This window comes from Thalia democratica, chromosome 9 (genome assembly GCF_965202585.1).
Source record: "Thalia democratica chromosome 9, ktThaDemo2.hap1.1, whole genome shotgun sequence".
In the NCBI taxonomy this organism is placed as follows: domain Eukaryota; kingdom Metazoa; phylum Chordata; class Thaliacea; order Salpida; family Salpidae; genus Thalia; species Thalia democratica.
In genome coordinates, this window is record NC_139173.1 from 39,559,001 (window position 1) to 39,584,826 (window position 25,826).

The 25,826-nt window shown below is 25.1% G+C and overlaps 1 protein-coding gene across 2 annotated transcripts in view; it reads right to left on the reverse strand.

Moving 5' to 3' along the window:
• The window catches only part of LOC145844520 (uncharacterized), a 39,449-nt gene extending 35,916 nt beyond the window's left edge, over window positions 1-3,533 (reverse strand). For both annotated transcript variants that reach the window (XM_082951919.1, XM_082951918.1), the window contains exons 1-6: window positions 3,391-3,533; window positions 2,546-2,662; window positions 2,220-2,311; window positions 981-1,140; window positions 705-769; window positions 334-388 (exon numbers count right to left, since the gene is read on the reverse strand). In XM_082951919.1, the coding sequence (XP_082808045.1) occupies window positions 334-388; window positions 705-769; window positions 981-1,140; window positions 2,220-2,311; window positions 2,546-2,662; window positions 3,391-3,487 (586 nt within the window). In that variant the 5' untranslated portion in view covers window positions 3,488-3,533. The remainder of the gene's footprint in view (window positions 1-333; window positions 389-704; window positions 770-980; window positions 1,141-2,219; window positions 2,312-2,545; window positions 2,663-3,390) is intronic.
• Between the last annotated feature and the right edge of the window lie 22,293 nt (window positions 3,534-25,826).

Below are 25,826 nucleotides of genomic sequence, written 5' to 3' on the forward strand. Positions count from 1 at the left end.
CTAAATTTAGTTATTTTTAAACTAAATACAGCCAATAGAATGCTTTAATTATTAAACTACAATACTTTTTTTTTTACTAAAATATTCATGTGAGTGTAAAAAAGTTGTCATTTTATATTAAGTACATTTAACATAAGTTATTAAACGAACATATTTACTTATCTTGTTTTTTAAATTTAAGAACTTTAAAAGGTCATAGCAAAAAGAACATGGTCTTGTTATAACAAAAAGCTAACAAAAGGTACACTCAAGTTGTACAATAATAATCTTTCATGTATGTTGTGTTTTTTTTAATTTTTATGTTTTTTGTACTTAACAAAAGACAAAACAAACTTTGTGGTCGAAGACTTCTGTTTCCGTTATCAGCTGGTTTGTTCGGTTGTGGAGCCTTTAGTAAAGATATATTTGTTACTACTTTACAAATAAGTACACGTCAAAAAAATTCAACTAACATTATCAATTAGTTCAAATATGTTTGTAAGCACTTATTTCATAAATTTAAAACACCTTAAATTATTTTAATGTAAGTAACTCATTATCACTTGATGCTGATTGACTTTTAACTTAATAGAAATGTTTTGAGTAGCTATTGTATATAGCTATTGTATACAAAAAAAATATTATAAATGTTCTTTAAATATAAATTTTATGTCTACTGTTTTAATTTTATACCGAAAATTTTATTATTATCAAGTGAAACAAACTTTTGTGGTAGGTCCATCTAAACTAGGAAATTCCTCAGTTGACGCCACTACACCTATTGGGCTGCCTGTTATATCATTTGTTATTATTAATTATAAAATTAAAAATCAACCAATATAAACTAATTTGCAACACTCATTTTAATGTAAAAACTTATTTTTTTATGTAGCAAATAAAAGTTAAAATAAATTAAGCTGTTTTGTTTTATTTTTATTTATGCAATGTAACACTTTGCAAAAAGTTTGCAAGAATTTATTTACCAACAATTTTCAACTAACGAGAATTGTGCAAAGGTGAGTGCCTCTGTTCAGTTTTGGTTGCCCAAGATGTGTTTTTATTGTTATTCTGTGGAGAACCCCATGATGTATTTTTATTGTTATTTTGAGGAGAACCCCATTTCAAAACTGTTCCCTTTGAATCACCTGATGAAGCTACACCCTTCATAAAATTATGAGTTTGTTAATACTATTACTAACAGTAAAATAATAAGAGAAAAAAGAAATATTGACTTTAATTTCATCAAAGACTAAAACTTGTTTTTATTTATCATTATATCTTTAAGTGTTGTTTTTTAAGAAAGCAATTTATACAAACTTTATAAGCAGTTAAAGGTTTTATAAAACTTTTATTTGAATTTAAGGCCATAGGGGGGGTAGAAGCCATTTTTTGACCAAAAATAACATATAGACTTATATTATAGTAAATTTCATAATCTTTCAGATGCTTTTTTTAGATTTTAAAATTATTTAGTAACTTTTGTTTTATGACCAGTTATATAAATGGGTTGTCTTTATAAAGGGTATATAAAGGGTAACTTTAAAGCCGTTTTTCTCGAGTTTTTAAAAACGGGCTTTAAAATCTATCTTCTCCTTCATTTTTCAAGCAATCTTCTTCAAATTTTCAGGAAATGTTTCTTACATTATGAGAAAAAAACGTTATTTGTGAATTTTAATAATTTTAAAAAATAAAGATTTTATGACAAAAAAAAAAGTGATTTTTTATCAAAAAAAAATTATTTTTTCAAATATAAGGTATTTTTACTTGAAATTTTTTAAAGTCACAAATAACGTTTTTTTGTTATTGTATAAAGAATAGACTGTGAAAGTTTGAAGAAGATTGCTTAAAAAATGAAGGAGGAGATAGATTTTGAATGCATTAGTCTTTTTTCGCCGTTTTAGCTTTTCCTTCCCCATAAGGAACCTGTTATGCGGCCCGACTTTGGCCGGTTATATCTCAAGAACTAATTCGAATTTTTAAAAACGGTAAAAAGCAACTTGAAGCTTAGTAAAAACTCTATAAAATAAGATCTACTTGTAAAAAACATGGCCTACCCCCCCTCTATGGCCTTAATCAAATTATAAATTAATCAACAACCTTTATAAGTAGTTGAAGGTTTTATAAAACTTTTATTTAAATTTAATCAAAATTATAAATTAATTCTACAAAATTTATAAGCAGTTGAAGATTTGAGAACTTTTATTCGAATTTAATCAAAAATATAAATTAATTCAACAAACTTTATATGCAGTTGCAGGCTTTGGAGAACTTTTATTTGAATTTAATCCGTCTGATGTTGGTTTCGAACCCCAGCCTGAGCCATCTCTGGGAACTGAAATAAAAATTTGGAAACTAAGAAATATTGAAAAAAAGACCATTAATTTATGCTTGTATAATTTTTTTCTACTTATTTTGCTACATTGTTCAACTTCTCAGTTTCATAAAATTAATTATATATTGCAGCATATCAAAAAGAAAATTAAACAAACCAAATTAATTTAGATAGTTAAAATAAAAATAAAGAGTACTATGGCTATTACCTTAACAATAATTACAAAACACAAACCAAGTGTAACAGGGCTGTTACCCTTATTCTCAGACTTCAGGCTGGGTAAACTTGCTGGTAATGGAACTCTCCTTGTTTTGTTTAAAAGTTGGCTACCCGGTCTACTGAATGAACTTCCTGAAAATTACAGTATTTATAAATATATTTATAGTACATTAATTTGGTGCGTGAAATTATTTTGTTTTGTTTATAATTTGACTACGGGGTTTACTGAATAAACTTCCTAGGTAAATTTCATTTATTTGGTTTTAAAAATGTTCACAGGTAACTTAGGATATAACATGTTAGTATTTATTACAATATTTTCAATGGATTAAAATAACTCTAATAATAATACTTTTGGTTATAATTAAATTAGTATTTATAGCTACATTCAAACAACTTGTGTTAAGTTGCTATTTCCTTAAAAAAGTAAGTAATTCAAAGATTTTTAATAGTTCAAAAGTTTTATCTAAAAATATGTTTTCAAAACAAACAATTTAAAATTAACATAAAAAAACATGTTTTCAAATCAAACAATTTAAAAATGGCAAACTAGTTATACTTTTAAAATAAATTGTTAGGTCCTGATAAATAAATTTCTAATCAACACACATACTTAAACATAAATTTATAATTTTATAAAAAACGTTGAAATTTAATAAAACCTTTAAAGCTTCAATTTTTTTTAACTATTACCCTTATCTTTTAATTTTTGTTGCTGTTATTATTAAAATCATATTTTTTAATTGAATTAACAAAATTATCATTACTATAACAGTGAAACTAGTACCAAATAAAGAATTTTTTTGTAGTTACTGTTATCATTGAAATAATAAAAACTTTGCACAAGTAACAAAACCAACTGAAAGATTTGTTATCTGAGGTTTGTCTTTTGTTTGCTGAGGCTAGTTTATTGCTGAACTTCCCATCTTTGCTTTTGGTATTAAAACCAGTGGACATTTCTTGACAAGAACTTTTTGTTAAATAAGTTTTAAACAAACTCTGTTTAACCTGAACAGTTTTATTTGTTGTAAAATATTATACATAGATTACCTTATCATAGATATCAAAAGAAAATCTTTTTCAGTTTTACTTAAATCTGCTATTTTAAGCCAGTCACGTTTTGTTATAGAATTTTGTGAGACTACAAAAATTTAAGCTATTATGAAAGTTGTATTGAATTATGTACTAATTTACATTTATATAATTTTTATGTTTTTTAAATATAGATTTTAATGTGAAAATGTTTGTTCTTATTTTTACTTTCTACTTCAACTAAATCTTTGTATTAAAAAATCATGAAATTATATAATAAACTTTTGAATACCTTGGTTTTATTTAGAGAATTAAAAACAATAATGCAATCACCATAATGTTAAGGCCAAAGTATAATTTGTTCTACAGTACATAAAAATTTGATTTATAACTTTCTATTAATAAAATTTCAAAACTTTAGTATAGTCAATGTTGTAAAAGGTTTTCTACAAATGGATGGGTTTTTTTTTTCCAATTTAATAAAAGTGTTCAATAAACAATTACAGCTTTTTTAAGCTTAGGCCCTCAAATTCTCAGCAATGCTATTTGCATAGTTTAAAAAAATGAGATAAAAAACAAAATAAAAAAAATAATACTACTTAAATTAATGTTTATTATTATATAAAGAATTTATTGGGGAAGCTATTGCTTAAAAACTGTGGTATGAGATGAGCTTCTAGTTAAGGGCATAGGGGGTGAAATACTTTTTCACAATTTGATCTTATTTTGTTGTGGTTCAACTAAGCTTAAAGTTGTTTTTACAGGTTATAAAATATTAAAATAACTTTTGAGATATGGCCGGCCAAAGTTGGAGACTAAAATAGGCGCAAAATAGGTCCTTATAGGAGGTGCAAAATAAAAAGGCAAAAAATGACTAAAAATTTATGTCCTCCTACGTTTTTTGAGATAATTACCGCAAACTTTTAAGAAATATTTCTTTCAATATTTAATAAATTCTGTTAGAATAGATTAAGGCCATAGGGGGGGTCCACTTTGTTTTTTACAACTTGATCTTATTTTGTAGAATTTAATCTGAGCTATCAGACACTTTTAAGTGCTTGAAAAAAACTCGAAGTAATTTTTGAGATATAAGCGATCAAAGAAAGGGCATTCAATAGGTTCCTTATGGAAGGCGAAAAACTAAAAATGCGAAAAAAGACTATTTCACTAAAAATCTATCTCCTCCTTCATTTTTTGAGTAATCTTTCTCAAATTTTTACAGAATGTGTATCATTAAACTTTAAAGAGATCTATTGTAGGATTTTTTTTAATTTTGAGTAAAAAAAAAATTATTGTCAAAAAACTACCCTTTTTTTTAGTTTTTTGTGGATAAAATTTTTATTTTTTAAAATTTCAAAAATTCCAACAATAGATCTCTTTAAAGTATTAAAAGGAACATTTCCTGAAAATTTGAAGTCTCTAGGTCAAAAAATGAAGGAGGAGATAGGTTTTTAGTGAATTTTAAAATTTCCGAGAAAATTGACCCCAAAAAATTTGCGGTACATACGTTTATATTGGAAATCTTTTACAAAAAGTTAAATATCTCAAAAGTTAAATGATATTTTTGAATTCTATAAAAACTGGCTTATAGTTTGTACTTTAAGCTTTCATATAAAAGCCAAAGTTAATTTTAGTAAAAAAAAATGTTGGACCCCCCCCCTATGGCCTTAACTTTAATTTTTAAAAAGAAATTTTATGACAAAAAAAAAATTAGTGAAATTAAGTGCTATTTTTAGTTTGCACCTCTCATTAAAAACCTATTGTAGTCTCTGATTTCAACCAGCTATATCTCAAGAACCATTTTGAGTTTTTTAAATTTGTAAAAAGCAACTTGTAGCTTAGTTAAAAAGTTAAGACTAAACTGTAAAAAAGATGATCTCTAGTAATTTTTTGTCTACCCCCAGTATTAAGTTTCCTATACATAGTATGGAAAAGTTATTTTTGGTGGCCAATTTTTAAACTTAGGTAAAAGTGAATTTCTTTCTACATTTCTATAGCAATGTACTTATAATTTTCAAAAATATTAAAAAAATTTAAAGGAAATTGAAAATAAAAACAAATTTGTTTTCTTTTTCAGTTTGAAATTAAAAACTTGTATCTTTCAATTTAATAATTTATTATTTTTGAGAATAAACAATTACTCAGTTTCACCGCAGAGCGGATTTTCAAATTGTAAATCTGTAGTAAAATAATAATATTAAAAATGACAAATATTTAAAAATTGGTTTGAGTTAAGCTGATATAAAAAAATAAAAAATAAATTAAGAATTATATTAATGTAGAACAACCTTTAATTTTAAAACTATCAAATTATAGTCTACAAACAATACAATTAAACCATAGTATACTGTGGGGTATTGATATCTGATGGATTTAAAGAGATTAAAACTTTTACAGAGTTAGAAGTTATGGAGTAGTAAATACATATTATTAAGCACACAGTTCTAATAATAAATTAATAATGTAATAATGTTCAAAATAAAACCAGGGAGTAAGCATTAAAAAATTTTATGAAAGCATTGTTGTTGTTATTGTTAACAGAGTTGTATTATGATGACAAAGTATAAAATGGCTTTTTGTGAAAAATTTTAGATAAGCGAAAAATAGAATGAGGGTTAGATTTCAGATGTTAAATTTAAAAAATAAGGTAAAAAATTGAATATATTTAGTTGAGAGATAATCAAAGAGAGTATAAACTACTAATAATTCAACTCAAGAAAAAAAAATATATGTATACTAATTCTCCAATAATTATGATTTACAACTGGAAATGGGTATATTATAATATATGCACAATTTATCTTATATCTTAATAAAATATATTCAACTAATCAACAGACTTGAAAAAAAAAATAAATAAAATAAATAGTTTTTACAGTTTAAGACTGAGAATGGGAATAATATTATAATATATGCACAAATAATAAAATATTTTAATAAAATTGATACCTGTGTGAGATATAAATTATAAATATTCATTTAAGTAATGTGGGCATTGGGTTATCAGTTCATTTCTCTTGTTTAAGGTTTTTCTTTTGTCTGCTAGGGCTATATGGAGTCTTTCTAGGTTACATAAAGTGCACATGTTAGTATGGTTTGTGTTAGATTTTACTGATTCTACTATTTTCCATTCAATTGAGTATTTTATATGGTTACTGTATAGATCCCATAGGTGATTTGCAAGTTGGGTACAATTTTTGGGTTTGCTTTTAAAAGGTTTTGGGAAAGAGGTTTTGTGTTCATTATATCTAGACTTAAATGTTCTTTTGGTTGAACCAATATAAATTTTGTGGTCATTTACGGATGTGGAGACTTTAGCTTGATATATTACATTACTTAGGCAACACTTGTTATCAACGGGGCAGTTTGTTTTTATTCTACAATTACAAAGTTTTTCGTTTTTATCTGATTTTTTCGTGAGTTTTTTGTTGTGGGAATTTATGAGGGCCATAATATTAGGTGCGCAGCAGTATGATATTTTTATAGAATTTCTGTTGATTATTTTGTGATAGATGGTGTCTTTCTTAAAATGTTTATCTACTAAATCCAGGAAAAGTTTCCCAATTTTAGTCTGTACAGATTTACAAAAGGGGGGATTGTAATAAATGCAATTTCTTTTTCTAATTTTGTTAATGTTTGTACTATCAAATTGTTTGTAGGTTAAATTATATTTAAAATTACTTTTATTTAATGCGTTTTGGTATAAGCCTTTGATGTTATTAAAAACTTCTTCATTTTTAGATAGTTTGCATAATCTTTTTTCAATCATTTTTTGTATATTGTTACGTATATTTTTAGGGTGGTTGGAATTGTTGTTGATGTAGTTAGTTTTGGAATTAGGTTTACGGTAGGGACTGTAGGTGTTTAGGGATAGGTCCAGGGAGACGTCAAGAAATTCTGTACTGGTGTTGCCAATATCTATTGTAATTTCAAAACCTATTGAAGACATTTTTTTTATAAGGGACTTTTTAATTTTTTCAAGTGTGGTTCCAGAGGATTGTTTTATAATTGCAAGACCATCATCTCTATATAAGCCTATATTTGATGGGCCTGTGATTGGGGATATTTTGCTTAGGATGTATAAGCCTATTAAGTCGCAGACCTCGGCGCCCTGGAATGAACCCATAGCTATATCAAAGTTATTGTTATTTGTTTTTTTGGTCCAGATCTGTTGTCATAAAATATAATGGTTTGGCAAGTGTGCATAAGGGTGTCTATTTCTTGTTTGTTGAAGGTTGTGTATTTTTCTGCAAATTTAATAGCTTTGGTGAGGTGTTCTATCCGTTCTGCGGTGAAACTGAGTAATTGTTTATTCTCAAAAATAATAAATTATTAATTATCAATCTCCTATTAGTGGATAGATTACTGTGTCTCATTTATTTGTTCTAAACTCTAGTTATATCTTTCAATTTGTTTATATTTTATTTAAAGAGTTAGATATTAAGTTTAATCACATAAACTTAAAAATTTTAGAATGAAATATGTTTTTAGTAAAATTTTTTTTTTCAGAGTTTGCACATTCCATAAAAAATCTATTGAACTCTCTTACTCTAATTTATTATCCATCTTAAAATATTTTGATAGTAGAAAATACTTCTGGGTTAGTTATTGATTTTTTTAAATTAAGTAAAGGGCATAGGGGGGTTAAAGACTTTTTGAAAGTTTGATCTTATTTTATATAGTTTATACCAAGCTACAAGGTGCTTTTTACAGATTGTAAAAATTCAAAATAAGTTTTTGAGATATAGCCAGTCAAAGTTGGAGACAGCAATAGGATCCTTATGGGATGTGCTAACTAAACGGCAAATAACTAGAAATCACTAAAAATCTATCTTTTTCTACGTTTTTTGAGATAACTACCTCAAATTTTCAGGAAATGATCCTTGCAATAATTAGAAATTTCTATTGGAACAAAATGTTTATAATTATAAAATAAGAATTTCATAACAAAAAATCAAAAGAACTGTTTTTGTATTTTATTTTTTATATAAAAATACAGGAATATAAAACGTCAGCCTGAGTTTAAAAATATTATATAGAATAACCTGAGTGAAATATTCAAAAACTCCAAAACATTCTGAGTATCCAAATGTGTGGCAACTTTGCTTTGAGTAAAAAACTGGGCTTTTAGTAATCCCATAACTATTTACAGTTTAAAAAACATCCTTTTGAATCACTACTAAATCATCTAGGAATTTGGTATCCTGAGTAAACCTAAGTGTCCTGGGTGTGTGACAAACCTGTTATTTAAAAAGGGAATAGATAAACTTTGTTGTTAAACCTCATTTATTAACTTATTCTTATGGTTTTTTAAAACAAACTTATTTATTACTTAGCTGAAAATAACATTAATGGAGGCTAACTACATTTTTCAAACCTCTGACTAAAGAAAACTAGAATTGTATAATTTATTAAAGCCCTTTCATTATTAAATTAAGAGAAACTTTTTTATTAAGGTTGATGTTTAAAACAACATAAACTTCACTTTTGAACAATTTGAATAAAATAATTGTAGTTTAAATTAAATCATACTTTTAGTCTGTTTAAATAAATGTGCTTAAAAATGTATAACAGGGTTGCTCACTTTGAGGCAATAAATCCAGCCTGAGTTTTCAAGAAAATAGTAATAACATAAAACACTGAACCAAAGAAATAATTAAGGGGATAGAGGGTCAATCACCTTTTTAACAATTCAGTTGTTTTTTATTCAGTTTTAATTAAGCTACAAGTTGCTTTTTACAAATTTATTAAACTCAAAACAATATTTGACATATAATTGGTCAAAGTTTAAGACTACAATAAGTTACTTATAGGAGGCGCAAACTAAAACAACAAATAATTAAAAATCACTAAAAATCTATCTCCTCTTATGTTTTTCAAGATAACTACCTCAAACTTTCAGGAAATTTTTTTTACAATATTTAGAATGTTCTGTCTGAACAAAGTTTTAAAATATTAAATAATAAAAATGTTATGACAAAAAACAAAAAAAAAATTTTCTTATTTTTATGTAAATATTTTTTTTCAATTTTTTTCAAGATAATTTTTTAATATTGCTAGGAACATTTCTTTAAAGTTTGAAGTATTTATCTCAAAAAATGTAGGAGAAGATAGATTTTTAGTGAAACAGTTTTTTTTTTGCAGTTTTAGTTTGCGTCTCCCATATATGACCTATTGTTGCCTCTCGACTTTGACCTACTATATCTCAAATATTATTTTGAACTTTTTGAATGTGTAAATAATGACATCTTGTAGCTTAGTTAAAACTCTGTAAAATAAGATCAAATTGTGAAAAAAGTGATTTACCCCCCCCCCCCCCCATGCCTTTAACTACACCTAAAATATGAAAATAAAACAAAAAGATTTGATTAAAACATAAACTTTAAAAAAAAATTACTTTATTAAAGTTTGTCTGAGATTTTGACTAAATATTCATACCCTGAAGGTTTATACATATATAGAGAGCTCAGTTTTGTAAAAAGATTCAAATGAACCTACTTTATCATAAGTAATCTTTATTTATTGCAACCATGATATGAACACAATTTATTTGTGTATAACATATCTAGGAAGAATCCAACAAGTTAAGGAGTTTATATTTATTATATATATTTACTATTATTATTTTTTTTATGGTAAAAAAACATCAGTCTCAAACTCTACCCCTTGCAACAATAAACGTTTTCTGGGGAATTAACAATTAAAAGTCCTTCAAGTGGGCTCAGTAGAAGGTGTTCATATTATAGAAGGTGTGATAATTATGTAATGAAATTTGATTTATTGGTAGGTTTTATAACCAATTATATAGTTCAAATTACAATTCTTAGGAAATAGTTAAAATGCAACTTTGGTATAATTAAACAATTTTAATTCTAGTAGCAGAAACTGCAAAAATAGAGATTAATGAGTACAGAATATCATTTTTTGGTGTGACTTAAAATGTTGTACTTTTTGCAATTGCTTTCATTCAGAGGTCTATATCTGGCAACTTTAACTGGTCTGATAAGATTTAGTTATCTTTTCAAGTTAAAATAACGTTAACTTGGGGCTAATTTTCTATTATAGTTATTAAGTCAGTAAGTAATTAATAGATTAAATGTGGAGAACATACCAGAAGAGAATATATACACCAAATGGGTAGAAACAGGGCTGCTACTCGCTTTTTCAAAATTTCTTCCAGGTTTTTATAAGTAAACATTTTTGGGTCTATTTTTAGTTTTAAGATAATTTCTATAAAAGAAACTGTGTTAAATAGTGCAAAAACACTTAAAGATGCCGTAAAGTTACTCTAAATGTGTTTTTTAATAAAAAAAATTTTAACGATGACAATAAAATCTTATTTATATGATAGATTCTTTGTATCAAATTGAAATTATAGTACTGAAAATGTTAAAATTATTAAAAATTCCAGGTTTTTTCAGGTTTTTTGATCAAAATTCCAGGTTTTTCCAGGTTTTTTTAATTTCTCAAATTCCAGGTTTTTCCAGGTTATTTTTGCCTAAATTGTCGAATTCCAGGTTTTTCAAGGTTTTTCTAGGTTTCAAGGTAAAGTGGCAACCCTGTAGAAACCAGGTGTTTGACAACAAATTTTAGATTTATACAAAATTCTTTCAAAATAAAATTCCTAACAGTCAAACATTTACTTCATCAGCTAAATCATAAAAATTCCTAAACTTGAGCAAGTCAAACATAAATATTTCAAAAAGATTCTTTTGTTTATATTTTTTAATATTGTCACATATATGCAATTTATTTCATCAGAATTTTATAAAATTTCAAACAAAAGTAGAAAATGGCTTTTTACATGACATCATTGTTTCCAATTCAGTTGATAGTCTCAAAACAGTCGTAGAGACGTTTTTTGGACCTGATTGGAAGAGTTTTAAAACAAAGAATAGTAGTTTTGGCGGGTACTTATAAACTGTATAAAGAAAACACTTTTTATTATTTAATAACATTTTAGAGGAGTTTGAGAAAAAGTTTTATTATCATTGCTTTTCGAAAGCTTATCTTACTTAATTTTAAGCAACATAAAAATTTTTAAGCTCTCAATAACATTTTCTGACTAGTTAAGTAAAAGTTGTTTTTCCGAGTTCAATATACTGCTTGAAAAGAATTAAACAAAAAAATTATTTATCAACAAAAACCCAATTAAAATAAAGCTGAAACAAGTATTCCACTTAAAACCTAACTAATAATTTTAAATTATTGATAGTTTATACTAACTATGTCCTGGACAAAACGTTAAAGGTTATCCGTGGTGTGCAACTCGATAACTGAAAAGATTTTCGTGCATCAGGTCCTAGGACTAAATATTTTGAGCACTTATTTTTTCCCTTCAATAAACAGTTTATGTTGTTTAAACTTTCTTATGTAAAAAAAATATTTACACTGTTTTTAGTGTTTTAAAACGAAAAATTTTAGCATTTAACTTAATAGCAACAAGGCTTTAAAAAATTTTTTTTATTATTATTAAAGTATCTTATTAAACTTATTTTTGTTTTAGCACTTCGTAAACAACAATATGCCTATAAATAAAATTATGCTTGAAAATAACCATTTTCTTTATCATAAAATTTAAGTTTTTATTAAATCTTTGTAGATAGAAGTAGTATTTACCTTATATACATTATTTATTGAACGATAAAATAAAGCTAACGAAAAGCTTGGTCTAAGGACCTTCTGACTTTTCAGTATTACCATATAATTATTAATAAAAGTTAACATTTCTCTTATAATTTATAGATTTATTTATTGACGAAAGACCATATTGTATTAGTCGTATTTGTTAAATAAAATTGTTTAAATGAAAAACAAGCACATTAAAATATTGCAACATACCAAGTGTTCTAAATGTTTAAAGTACATAAAGTAAATTAGTTTTTTAAACTTGAAAAAATAATGAGTAATCAGGGCTTTATGAGTGTTTCTTTAGCTTTTAGTTTTAAAATAGATTAGAAAACTAGTAAATTTAATTCTAACAAATTTACTTATTAAGTGTACGTACTACGTACTGTCTACCAATCTTATAATAAATAATAAGGATCACAGGTTACAACAAGCATTTTTGTTTCATTTCACAACAGTTTTTTTTTTTGATAAGCAGTTTTACAAAGAGTTTAAGCTAGATACCGTTTTAAAACTCAAACATTTAGAAATATTTTAAGAAGTTCGATCGCGGTGAGTTTTATTACATAAAATCGATGGTTATTAAACAGAAAAAACTGATGTTAACTTTCTAGAAGCAGCAAATAGAAATATTGTTTAATACATTGATAATATTATACGTTTGCTCAAAATGGAGTAACAAACGGTTCTTTAACAGAACTAAATTATTCCAAATATAAATCTACCGATACTGTGTTTAATTTGAAATAATGAAGACAGTTAATATAGCTTCAAAATTTTCAAAGCTAAAGCATTAATTAGATCTTAATAAACTAAAACTATAAAAGTAGATATAAATATATCATAACGCTAGAACTTTGGAAATAAAAAGTCACATCTTACAGTATGGTCTGAAGTGAAGTGTAAATTTTAAAAGTGAACTTAGTAATATATATACTTACCTTAAATTACACTGCTGTATAGCTATTATAAACAAGCTGTTTAAACTTTAAAAACGAAAGAAGTATTTTGTTAATATGTTAACTTATCTTTTCATTGATTTAACTTGTGTTTAACTTCGGTTTTCATGTTCGATTATCACCGATTCTAAACTGTAAAACTAACATTGAGCACTTTTTATAAACCTTATAATTTTTTTCTTTTCAACAATTATTTATAGGTATAAAAGGTATAGAAGAAAATATAATTGTAGTAAATATAAGTTGCAAATGGTTATTGAATACAATAAAATTCCTTCAGACAATATAGATAACAAAATAAAAAAATGTAGTTTGCATATGAATTCAGTATACACTGTTGTAAGAAGTTTTTGCAACACAAAATATATAATCATAAGCTACTCATTTTGTTTTTTAAGATCCAATAAGACCTGTTGTTTGAAAAGCAAGATGTCATTTTTATAACAATTGTAGTGTTTCATCATCAAATGAAAATGTAAACAAAGTATCCAAGCTAAGCGTAAAATACTCGGTTACATGAAAATTCGAATTCTTAGAAAATATTGAGAATGGCCACAACTAGAAAATTATTATATATTTGAAAAAAAAAAGTTTTGTAGGTCCAAATAATACCTACAAAGACTTTTTTTTTTGATAAATAGTTTTGAAAATTACTTTTTTTAAAACTTACTTTAACCCATATATTCAAAATTATTTAGAAAATTTTGAAGAAAAGTAAAGTTTTAGTAGGTATTAATTAGACCTACATGCGCATTTTTTGTTTTATGATGACTAAAATTTTATAAAACTTATGTTTTTTAATTCACCACTTTCTGTTTAGTTCGTTTCCATAATTAAAGTTTTAATTAAAACTTTATTTTTCGAACACTACTCTCAACGACACGTCGTTATTTTTTACATCTTTTATTGATTTGAATGTTAAAAATAAGTTTCATACCTCAATTAAAATTATAAAAGGAAATTATTCCAATATTACTTGGATACTTGTTTCGCTTTTAAACCTTAGTTTCAAATAAATACAAAAAATATAAGAATTAAATATTTAAACATTATTGACCTGACCATCAATTATACAATAAGATATTCGAGACACACAATTCAGTAAACTAAACACATTTTGAGCAGTTCTCATCAATAGAGTAAATAAATGAGTTAGTGCTTTGCATTGGTCAGTATCGAGAAATTTATAAATGATTTTTTTAATAATTCTCATAAATTTATCAATTTCAAAATGGGAAAATAATAACGAACTTGCTTTTTTAGATGTAAAAATTAAAAGAGAAGAAAACATATTTTAACCTTGGTTTATAGAAAGAAAACATTTACAATTTGTTATTTTAATTTTTTATCCAATAGTAGTTTTAAGTAAAAAGTGAATCTAATCAGAATTCTGTGTCCTCGTGCACATAAAACTTGTTTCCTAGAGTTGTTACTAAGTGAAATAATAATAAAAAATTTAAAAATTTGGATAGATTAAAGACAAAAGAACCAGAAAACTGTGTAGTCACTTTAAAAATTACCTATATTAATAAAAGCTCGGAGATGTTAGAAAAGAAAATTAGACAGTTAGTAAGAAATAGTTATTATGCAGCTAACCCAAAAATTGTCTTTAAATTTACTTATAACACCAAGTGTTAAACATTCAATATCCAACTTAAATAAAAGTATGGTAATTTACCAATTCATTTGCTTTTCATAGTAAAAAATTTCAGTTATTGGGAGCGAGTATTACAGATATTTAGAAAAATATAAGTAAATAAGTTTTATGTGAAACTGAAGAAAAAATCTTTAAGCATTTAAATATAAAAGAGAATTTAAAAATATAGTTTATTCATAACGTAATTTAAAAACGTTTAGTTACATTATATTTTTGAACTTAACACAACAAAATTTTTTTGTTACAAAAATGCACAAGATAAAGATGGTTACAAAAGTACAGAAAAAGTTAAATATAGTAAAGCCAGTATTTAATCTGAAACTGTATATTTATGACAATTCAAACTTATATTTATTTTGAAGATTACATTAAAAATTGTATTTTAAATAGTCAAGCTAGAAAAAAAGACTTAAATAATATCATTAACGAACAAAAGCAGGAAAGTTGTTTTACTACAGTTTGTTTTTAAAAATGGTGTAATTTAATCTTTAAAAGTATGCAGTTTGATTGTTTATCAAAGTTTTATAGCAATGTTTTTAATTTGGCTCCCAAAACCATTCATTAATTTTTTCATAAAGAAAAAAACATTACATAAGCATATAAACTTTGTTATTTTGAGCTTCTTATTTTACTAAAGGCTTTTTAAAGTATCTTATAAAATTTAATTAGTTTTAACTCGAAAAAATAGTTTTGTGTCACTTACGTTATACATTTTTAGTAAAAAAAGAGACTGAACTTTTTCTTTAAGACGCTTAAACAACGCAAAAATTTAATCTACATAAATTTAACAGTAATTAAGTTTAGTATTTAAAAAAAAACTTTAAAGTATCTTTTAAGTTATAAATAAAAGTTAAAAGAAATCAAGGAGTTTTTTTCTTGATAATTTTTGAATATATTAGTTTAACTTTACTACCACTAAAGAAGTTTCCATAACATATTTTAATGCTTTAAACTTTAGTATTAACATTGTTGTTTTTGTTATGAGCAAGTACGTTTATGATATTTCAAGAACTAAATGTTTCATAAATTGACAACAAAATTGAATTGTTTTAGATATGTTTTATCTCAGTTAGGATAAGAGTAGTCTTATTTTATGTTTATCAGTTAGTTTTTTCATAATAGTAGAAATAAATCATTTTACTAAAAAATCAGTTGTTTTCAAAAAAACTGCTAAGTAAAGTGTAATTCAAAAACATATTACTTTTTTATACATATTCTAACATATTACTTGAACATTTTTAGGCTACTATCTAATATAACCTTAAATAAATATTTAAATGGTTAGAATTATCAAAACTTTTACATTTAATTATTGACACTTAATTTATTTTAAAAATGGTATCGCTTTTAATAATAAACTTAACGGTAGCTTTAAAAAAAATGTTTTAGAAATATGTCCAAAACAAAATTATTAAAAAAAAACTATATTTTTAGATATAATATTAAGTAGAGTGAAAACTTTTGATATATAATTTAAAATCTTTCAACTATTATAAAACTACTCTAATCTTAAGTTATTTTGTAAAAAATACTGTAGTACACCCTTTAGAAAACCATGGTTATTTTATGATCTGGAAATAAAAATCTTTAAATGGTTATTTTTATTTTAAGCTACCTTTTTAGTTAGAAAAAAATACCGCCCTTTTGTTTTAATCACCAGACGGTTAGATAAATGTTGCTTTAAAACACAAGAGAAGTTTAATTATTAAAATAAGTTTCATAAAGATGTAGTAATTTTGTAGCATATTGAAAAAATACTTACATGGTAAATAGTTTACAAATGCATAGTAACTTTAAGTTAATTATATAAGTTTTGATATCTAATTATTCTTAAACTTATACAAGAAGTATTTGAAAGTTGAAAGTTATGTTAACTTATCAACTTGCAAACTTAATCTAAAGCCATATAACTAATATATTTTAGTTATATCATTTATGCATCAATTTACGTATTAAATGTTAAAGTATTCTAAATTGTAATTAAAGAAATGGTTAGATTATTAGTTTTTTTTTACTCTTTAAAGTTACATTATATTAATAGTAGTTTTTTTTATTTGTCAGAATTTGTTCTACGTATAAACATTTTTATTCATTAGTAGAACTTAAAATTACACCACACTATTCTCTATACTTTATTTTCTTTATTTATTGTAAGTCTCTACTTAAAGTTAGGCTTATTATTAATACGTATTCAACGAATGTTGTTTATTTTTCACAGAACAATTAAGATACATTTTTGTCAGTAAATTTTGAATTTATAAATAACTTTTAATTTTGATGTTTATTGATATTTGTCAGATACCACTATAGATACAGCCAAGGTTAATGTTTTAAGACAAATTTACCAATTTATTTACATTAACGCTAACTGTTATATGCTCATAGGATTACTGTTTTTTATATTACCTGTTTTGTATATGCTTGAAAAATGTTAAACTTTGTCTTCTTGAAAGTCGAAAAATTTAAAAACATATTAAATAATACTGAAACCAATCATTTGTCCCAAACCAAATAACTTTTTGCTTAAGTATATATTTTTAAATAATTTAAATTTTCGAAGAACCTTAGAAACTGGAAGTTAAATAAATTAAGCTAGGTATTGCTTTTTAAAAAGGGTCGGCAAACTAAAAGCTAAAGCAAAACTTTGGCCTGCGAGGTAAAGAAGAAAAAATTGTGTAAAAACTTACAACTGGCTCTTACCTCAATAACTAATAGTTGTTTATTATTGCGTACTGTACAATATTTTTGGATTAAACTAGCATTTATTAATTGATTACTACATTGGTTTAAATAAATGCACCCCGTGGAACATTTTTTCTATACAGTGCCGACCTTTAAAAAGGCTGCCAAAATGGATAGAATAAGTTTTGTAGAAATATTTTTGAGTGAAAATAAAAAATTTACAATTTATTTTTATAGTAAGTATAGGTTTCAATGCTTAACAGATTTTAAAACTGCAAATTTGCAATAAAACAATAAAAAGTTAAAAAAATTTATACAAATATAAGCTAAAAAAACGCATCCTTAATAATACTACTAAATCTAAAAAAAAATTAAAAACGAATTATTTTAGAAGTATTATAAATGGGTGGGTGTCATTTTTGCACGAGGGGACTCTTTTGCACGATGGGTCACTTTTGCACGAGCGTCACTTTAGCAAGATGGGACACTTTTGCACGCAGGGTCACTTTTGCACGAGGGGAAACTTTTGCACGGCGACTCTTTTGCACGGAGGGTCACTTTTGCACTGCAAAACTTTCGCACGGCGTCATTTTTGCATGAGAAGACACTTTTGCAAGGCGACATTTTTTTACGATGACAATTTTTTACAGCAGCATTGTTGCACAACGATACTTTTGCTCAACGTCACATTTTTACGGTGACATTTTTATACAGCGACATTTTGGCACGATAACTTTTTCATAAAGAACATCAGTTTTGCATGCAGGGCAATTTAAAGTTTTTTAGCTACTACCTAATCTGTAACATAAAAAGAAACTGAAAACTAAAACTTTATTATATACCTAAGGCAAAAAATGAAAGTTTTAAAATCTTAAACAGTAAAAGTTAATCTTAGAAACAATCTAACGAAAATATAAAGCAAAGTTATTGATAAAAGATTCATAACAGGAACAAAAAAGTTAATTTATTTAGAAACTAGGATAAAAAAATACTTTAAGTGTAAATAAATTGTTCTAGTTTATTTTGAATTTTAAAATATTCATCAACAACTATGCCTTTTTATATATTTTACTATACGGTTACAAGTTTATTGTCCATATGATGAAGCTAGGCATCAAAACCTAGACCACTTAAACTGGAAGACACATAAAGAAAAAATAAATTAACACAAATAGTTTATTTATTATAACAAAGATAAAAAACATAATTTGATATAAAATTTGTAGGTTAACATAAAAAGCAAAATTTTAACACAAACTTATATTTATTTACGCTTTGATGTAGAACGATCAACATCAAATGTTTAAATGACTAACAACTAAAATAAAAATTTAACGCTCCAAGGACATTAAAGTTAGGCTCTCATTGGCTTATTTCATGATCATGCAATGCTGGTGTGAGCATCTCTTGATACTTTTGATGAACATAAGTTCAAACTTCCAAATGTTACTCTCTCATTGGCTTATCATGATCATGCAATGCTGGTGTGAGCATCTCTTGATACTTTTGATGAGCATAAGTTCAAACTTCCAAATGTTACTCTCTCATTGGCTTATCATGATCACGCAAAATTATAGTAATGAAATAATCAAAGTTTTTATCATGAAAAATGTGCTATTTTATTTTTTTTTTATTCTCACGCTAAATTAAAAAATATAAATAAACATTAAGTAAAATCTGAAATACCTTTACACTTCATAAACTAACTAAACCTTTTTAAAATCTAACTATTGTTTGAAACTAAAATAAATTTAAAATATTTGTATAACAACTATATAATGCTAATTTTAACATAAAAAGAATATAAGTAAAATATAATTTTAAAATTCGTTTTTTAAAGCCTTACTAAACAAAGTTTATCTTTCTGTTTAAAAATTAACAAAATTCAGATTATTTTTATTTCATGTTCTCAAAATTGTTTTTATTTAAAATTAAAAATGTGTATTCATCTAGTTTATTTAGATTAAGATAATAAATATAAATTAATGAATTGTTGTACGTTATTATATTGTTCTACGTAAAACTTCAAATAAAATTTTTACACTGAAGTTTCATTAAAAAACACCACATTTTATTTATTCAAAACAACTTGCGTTTAAAAGCGAATATTATTTAATTTGACTAAAAAAATTATTTAAATTTGTATTCAAAAAAATAAAAATTAGAAGCGTGCAAAAGTGAAGCTCCGTTCAAAATTAACTAATTGTTTAAAATTTCGCAGTTTATAAGTATATCCGTGAAAATATAATGCTGTGCAAAAGTGACGCTTTGCAAATGTCGCAATGCAAATGTAACGTCGTGCAAAAGTTTTGCAGTGTAAAATTGTCGCCGTACAAAGTGTCTCCTCGTGCAAAAGTGACCCTATGTGCAAAAGTGACGCCGTGCAAAAGTGTCCCCTCGTGCTAAAGTGACGCTCATGCAAAAGTGACGCTGTGCAAAAGTGTCCCCTCGTGCTAAAGTGACGCTTGTGCAAAAGAGTCGCCGTGTAAAAGTGTCTCCTCGTGCAAAAGTAATGTTCGTGCAAAATTGTCTTCGTGCAAAAGTGACGCTCGTGAAAAAGTGACCCGTTCCCATTATAAATATTGCAAATGACAATTATTAAAGTAGTATTTTAAAATTTTACTCAAAGCGAAACAAAATAAGTAATTGTTAGTTATCATAAAAAGTTTGAAGAAACTGAACAGTAATAAATCGGCAAGACCATTATAAGAAGAAGACAAAAACGCGATTATTTGATTACTTCGTCCGTTTAAAACCTAATGATTTTTTAATTAAAAGTTTACGAAAGTAATCTAATTTTAGTCTGAAATAAAACAAGTAAGTATTACTAAAATAAGTTGAAAAAAATAATAATACTTTTTGAAAAAAGTTTCAGACAGTCAGTGAAAGAATTGCTTAAATAGAAAAAAGTTATTTCATTTAGAAAAACATTTAAATGTTGTTTATTGGAAGAGTTGTTTATTTATCAAAATGTTTGATCCTAGTACCTGATGTACGAAAAAACTTTTCGATTATTAAGTTGCAAACCACTTAAATACCTTTTAATGTCTTGTTTAAAAAAGTAATAAATGCTTAGATTAACTTAAAAACTATATTAAATTATTTATTACTTGTTTTGGTCACACTAAACAACTTAAAATAAATATAGTAAAGTTTAGATTAAATATACTTTTTAAATATACTGAAAATATACTCATATCATTGAAGTGTATGATAATCATATATTTTTAACCGGTCTTAGTAAGTTGCAACTGAAAATACCTTAATTTTTTTTGTAAAATTTCACTTACTCCATGATATTTTAGGTTTGTTTCATTTAAAAATGTGTACAATAGACCAAAGTTTTGTGCATTACTTTGTATTTCTTAATAGTTGCTTAACCTAAACAAAAAAGACATTAAGCTAAAACAATGTTATACGGGTTACACTTAAAGTTTTGCAAACAAGTTATATCAAAAATATTTAAATACTTGCATACATTACCATTAAAAAAAAAACTTGTTATAATGATATTATTTCTATTGGTTAATTAAACAACTTTTTTACTAAAATAAAATATATTTCTTACACTATACAAAACATCAACAATTTCTAAAATTTATTACATTGTTTTACGTAAAAATTAAACAAATTAAAAAGTATTATAAAATTTTTCAAATAACTAATATAAGAATTAATGTAAAACAAACTTATAATTTTCACAATGAAAATAGATGTATTTATTTGCTATAAATTCTAAGCAGCTCATAAAAAGATTTATAAACTTATTTATTTTTGTTATATATTCAAATGAACTTTATTAAAAACTTCATTATTGTTGCTTTTAACTACAGCTTAACTATTATCAATTAAACACAAAGAAATATTTCATATACAAACCAATACACAGCTTCTTTATTCAGATTGCAAACTAGCATGGAAGTGGTTAACAAATTTTAAAGTTCACACAATGAAGAGTGCTTGAAAACTAATTAGTGACGTAACAAATTTTTCTTCGGAATAATTGATATAAATAGAATATAAATTCCAAAAGCTAGATTGTAAAATAAATTTTAGTTTGTAAGCGTTTTAGTGACGTCAGCAGGAATTTTTTTAGATCGTTTATTAACGATCATAAATTAAAATTATTTACTCTGTTAACTATATGCAATAACTAATATCATTTTTAATAGTTGATATAAATAGAGAAAGTTATTAACTACGTTGTGAAATGATTGACAATAATTTTAGAGTCTTAGGTTTTCATTATAGTTACTGAACTAAGCTGTTAGATGCTAAATGAATTTGACTCTAAAGTTAAGTTTATATTTACTAAAGCTTATTGCTTAAAATAACACTTAAGCATAAGTTATAGCATAAAAGTATAAAATATCAAATAAAAAATACTTTTAAAGAACCTATATAACTTAAGTTGTAAATTAGTCAACATATACAGTCTAATTAATTTACTGTGTATAGTTTGTAAATTTATTTTTAGCCTATATATACAATTAATAATGCATATCATGCATTATTTTGTTTTATGATTTGTTACCAGAAGTAATAAAAAAATAATAATAAATCATATTTAAAGTTCAGGTTTAAATGGTGAAAAAGATTAAGCTTTAAATTAATTTATATTTTAAACTTTAGTTTGCAATAACATATTAACATAAAATATTAAAATAAAGTATATTCAAGTTTTAACTTGAACAAGTAAAAATAAACAAACTTGTTCTATGTGGGTAGCTATCTAAATTGCACGAGCATATGAAATTGCACTAGGGGACAAAATTGCACGAATGCACAAATTGCACAAAGATACTTTTGCACGAATGGTCACTTTTGCACGAAAACATTTTTGCACGAGCGGACAATTTCGCACGGAAACAAATTTGCACGGTTAAATTTATTTTTTTGTTGTTTTATTATTTTTAACTAACTTGATTAATTTTTCTTAGTCATGTTTATTTTTTACTATCACTGTTACCCCTAACCCTTACCCTCGGTCAGTAATTTTTTTTTTGATTAAATTAATTTTTAATTTTTTTCTGTTAATTTTATATTTTAAGATTTTTTTCTGTATTTTTTTACTCTCGCGCAAAAATGTAACTCGTGCAAAATTAACCCTTGGTGCAAAATCGTCTTCGTGCAATTTTGTGCCCTCGTGCAAAATTGTCTTCGTGCAAAAGTATCTTCGTGCAATTTTATGCACTTGTGCAATTTTGTTCTCGTGCAACTTAGTAACCTCATGCAATTTAGTAACCTCTTGCAATTTTCTCTTTGTGCATTTTAGACACGTTCCCGTTCCATGTAGTTTAAATTAATACTTGAATAATAGTTTAGTAGAAACAAAATGTTAGGTATTAGCAATTCGTTTTTTGCTAATTTTTCTTGAAAAAAAAAATCAGTAAATATTCATTCATATAAAAGATAGTACTTTTGTAAAGTGTATATTAAAATAAGAAATATAATACTTTAAGATGATACTATTTTATTGTTTATGTAAAAAAAAAAGTTAAAATTCTTAAAGCTCTTTCTTACAGTTTTTTTTATTAATAATATTATTAAACTTTTCAAAAATTTTGTTTAATTTCATACGAAAAATCCATTTTGCATAAAATTTATAAACAATTAAAATTTTTTTAAATAAAATTAAGATAATATTCTTTTTAATGTAGATAATAACCTAATTTAAACCCAACATAAATAAGCACATATTAAAACAATCAAGACACTTGTCAGTCTTTTAAAGGAAAAACTTGAATATTATTGCGTCATTACACTATCCTTTTTACCAAAAAATTAATAAGTTGGAAACTAAATTACAAAATTTGCTTTTAATTTATATGCAAGTTGAACTTTCTGTATAATGATTTATTAATTTTGCTCTACATTTTTTCTCTAACTTTTTATAACCCTACATATCTCACATAGCAATTTACAACTACTGTTATTACTTTTGAATTTAATAACTAAATGTTTAAATAAAATGTTGTTGTTTTTGTATACAAACAACTTAAATTAAGGTGAAAGTCAGCAGAGCAGAAGCCTGGACTTTCGTTTGCCGTGAGACAAGCTCAAGTTTAACCTTTTAGTGTTGATCAAGCCAATTCGATCATTAGACCACAAGCTTTCGGTAGACTGAGACTGGTTTTGTTCTTATTAGGACTCATCAGTCAGTGACAACCGAAAAACTTGTCTCAGTCTACCGAAGCTTGTGGTCTGATGATCGAGTTGGTATGATCAACCCTTTTGTTAAACTTAAGTTTTTTGTATAAAAAGCTTTATATCTATTGTGAATCGTTTGGTCAAAATTATAGTAAACAAATGTTGATGAATGAATTTTATTTAATTTTAGAAAAATTTTGTAAAAAATAGACTAACTATTTGTTTTTAAATTTAAAAATATATTAGCTATAAATTTAATAGAACATTTGTTGTATTTTATACTATTTTTTATAGTTTAGTTTTGTTTCCAAGTACATCGAACAAAAATGTTATATTGTATAAATGTTATAAAAACTGGCCAAGACCTTTTTTCTAAATTAGATTTTTTTAGTTTTCAGCAACAATTAGAAAATTAACTAACTATCATTACCGTAAATACTTTATAAGAAAACTCATTTATAATTTGCAAAACAATTTATTTTTTAATTATAACTTTAATTCAAACGAATGATTAGTTTCACTTCAAATAGAATATTTATAATTAAAAAAAAAATTTTACACTTAATCAAAAACAAGCAGAATTAAATAATATCAATCATAAGTAAACAATAAAAACTTTTTAAATTTATACAAAAATATTAATAACAATATTTAAAGCTAAATTAAAAATTTACAATTAACATAATAAAATTAGAAGTAAAACGTTAACTTTAAATTACAAAAAAGTAAAAAACAAATGTGTGTTTAAGATTTATAGCGTTTAGTACAAACAAAAATAAGCAAAGTACATATTAACACTAAATTAATAATGAACAAATTAATTTACTGCTTAAAGTAGCTAAATATTGACAGTTTAAGTTTATTTTTGAATCAAAATAAATACTATATAATTCAGACTTGATCTTATTTATTTAAGCGCGAAATAAGTGTATGAACAAACATTTGACTAATATGACGTAATAATCAATAAATCGAGTTTTACATCACAATGTTTGTTTCAAAATTAATATTTATTTTTAATACAGTATTTGAAAAATTAATATGAGGATTTTTTATTTATGGTAGATAAACAATTAGTGTTGAGTAATTGTTTTAATGTTGTAACTTTGTGTTTTTGTTTGATTAACTTAGTCTAGTAAAGTTAATTCAATATACCTTCTACGCAAAAATATATACTAAATAATGTAGCGCTATTTTTATCATCACTCTGGAACGTGACGTAGTAGTGATTATTTGAATAAGTTCTATTCAATATATAATCCCAACCACTATATTTAACGAATGGTGGAAACATGTTGGAGAAATTTTTTATGGGGGAAGAATTTTTAGCTGAACTTCCATCGTAAATAAAAAGAACGTCATTTGTCCCAATCGAGTTAACATATACGGAAACGTTAAAACGTTTACCAGGATATGAAATTAAATTCCATGAACAATTTAGGTTTTTTCCGTATACATGTAATGATGGTGCATTAAAATTTGGTGTGTATATAGCATAAGATGAATATTCTGTATAACGATAATAAAAATCATCACAAGTAGAAGTTTGTTCAACAATGTAAGGTTCATTTATTTCTTCAAACTCTATTGAAAAAGATGGGTAATCGTAATAATTATAATCACTAAAAAAACTGCAATTAATTAATATTTGGTTGCTATCTGAGTAAAATATGTATTCTGAATAGTCATCGCGACAAGTAAGTCCAGCAAATTGATATTTTTCTTCACCTTCATAAATACCTGTGTAATCTCCACTCATATCACCAATGAAGTTATTAACGTATACTTTTAATTTAAATTTTCTATTATCAACTGATTTGAGTATCCAATTAAATTCATTCAGACCATCGTAATTAATATTTTTAGTAGGAGCAAAAATTATTCCTTTACCATTAGTTTGTTCTCCAGGTTTTAACATTTTAGTTGGACGCTCAAAAGTATCGTAATAATTAATAATAAAGGTTCCCTTATTATTATGACTATCATCAGAAACAAATACAATAAGAATCTCAGACTCCGGTGAAACAAATTCACTATAAGTAGTGTTTCCGTTTAACACAGCAAATAGGGTTTCGTTTTTAACTATGGAGTTGTTATAAAGTAAAATGTAATCATTTTGCCAATAATAATATGATCTGAAATTAAAGCTTATTCTAAGTTTAAACCTTTTACCTTCGCTGGATTTAAG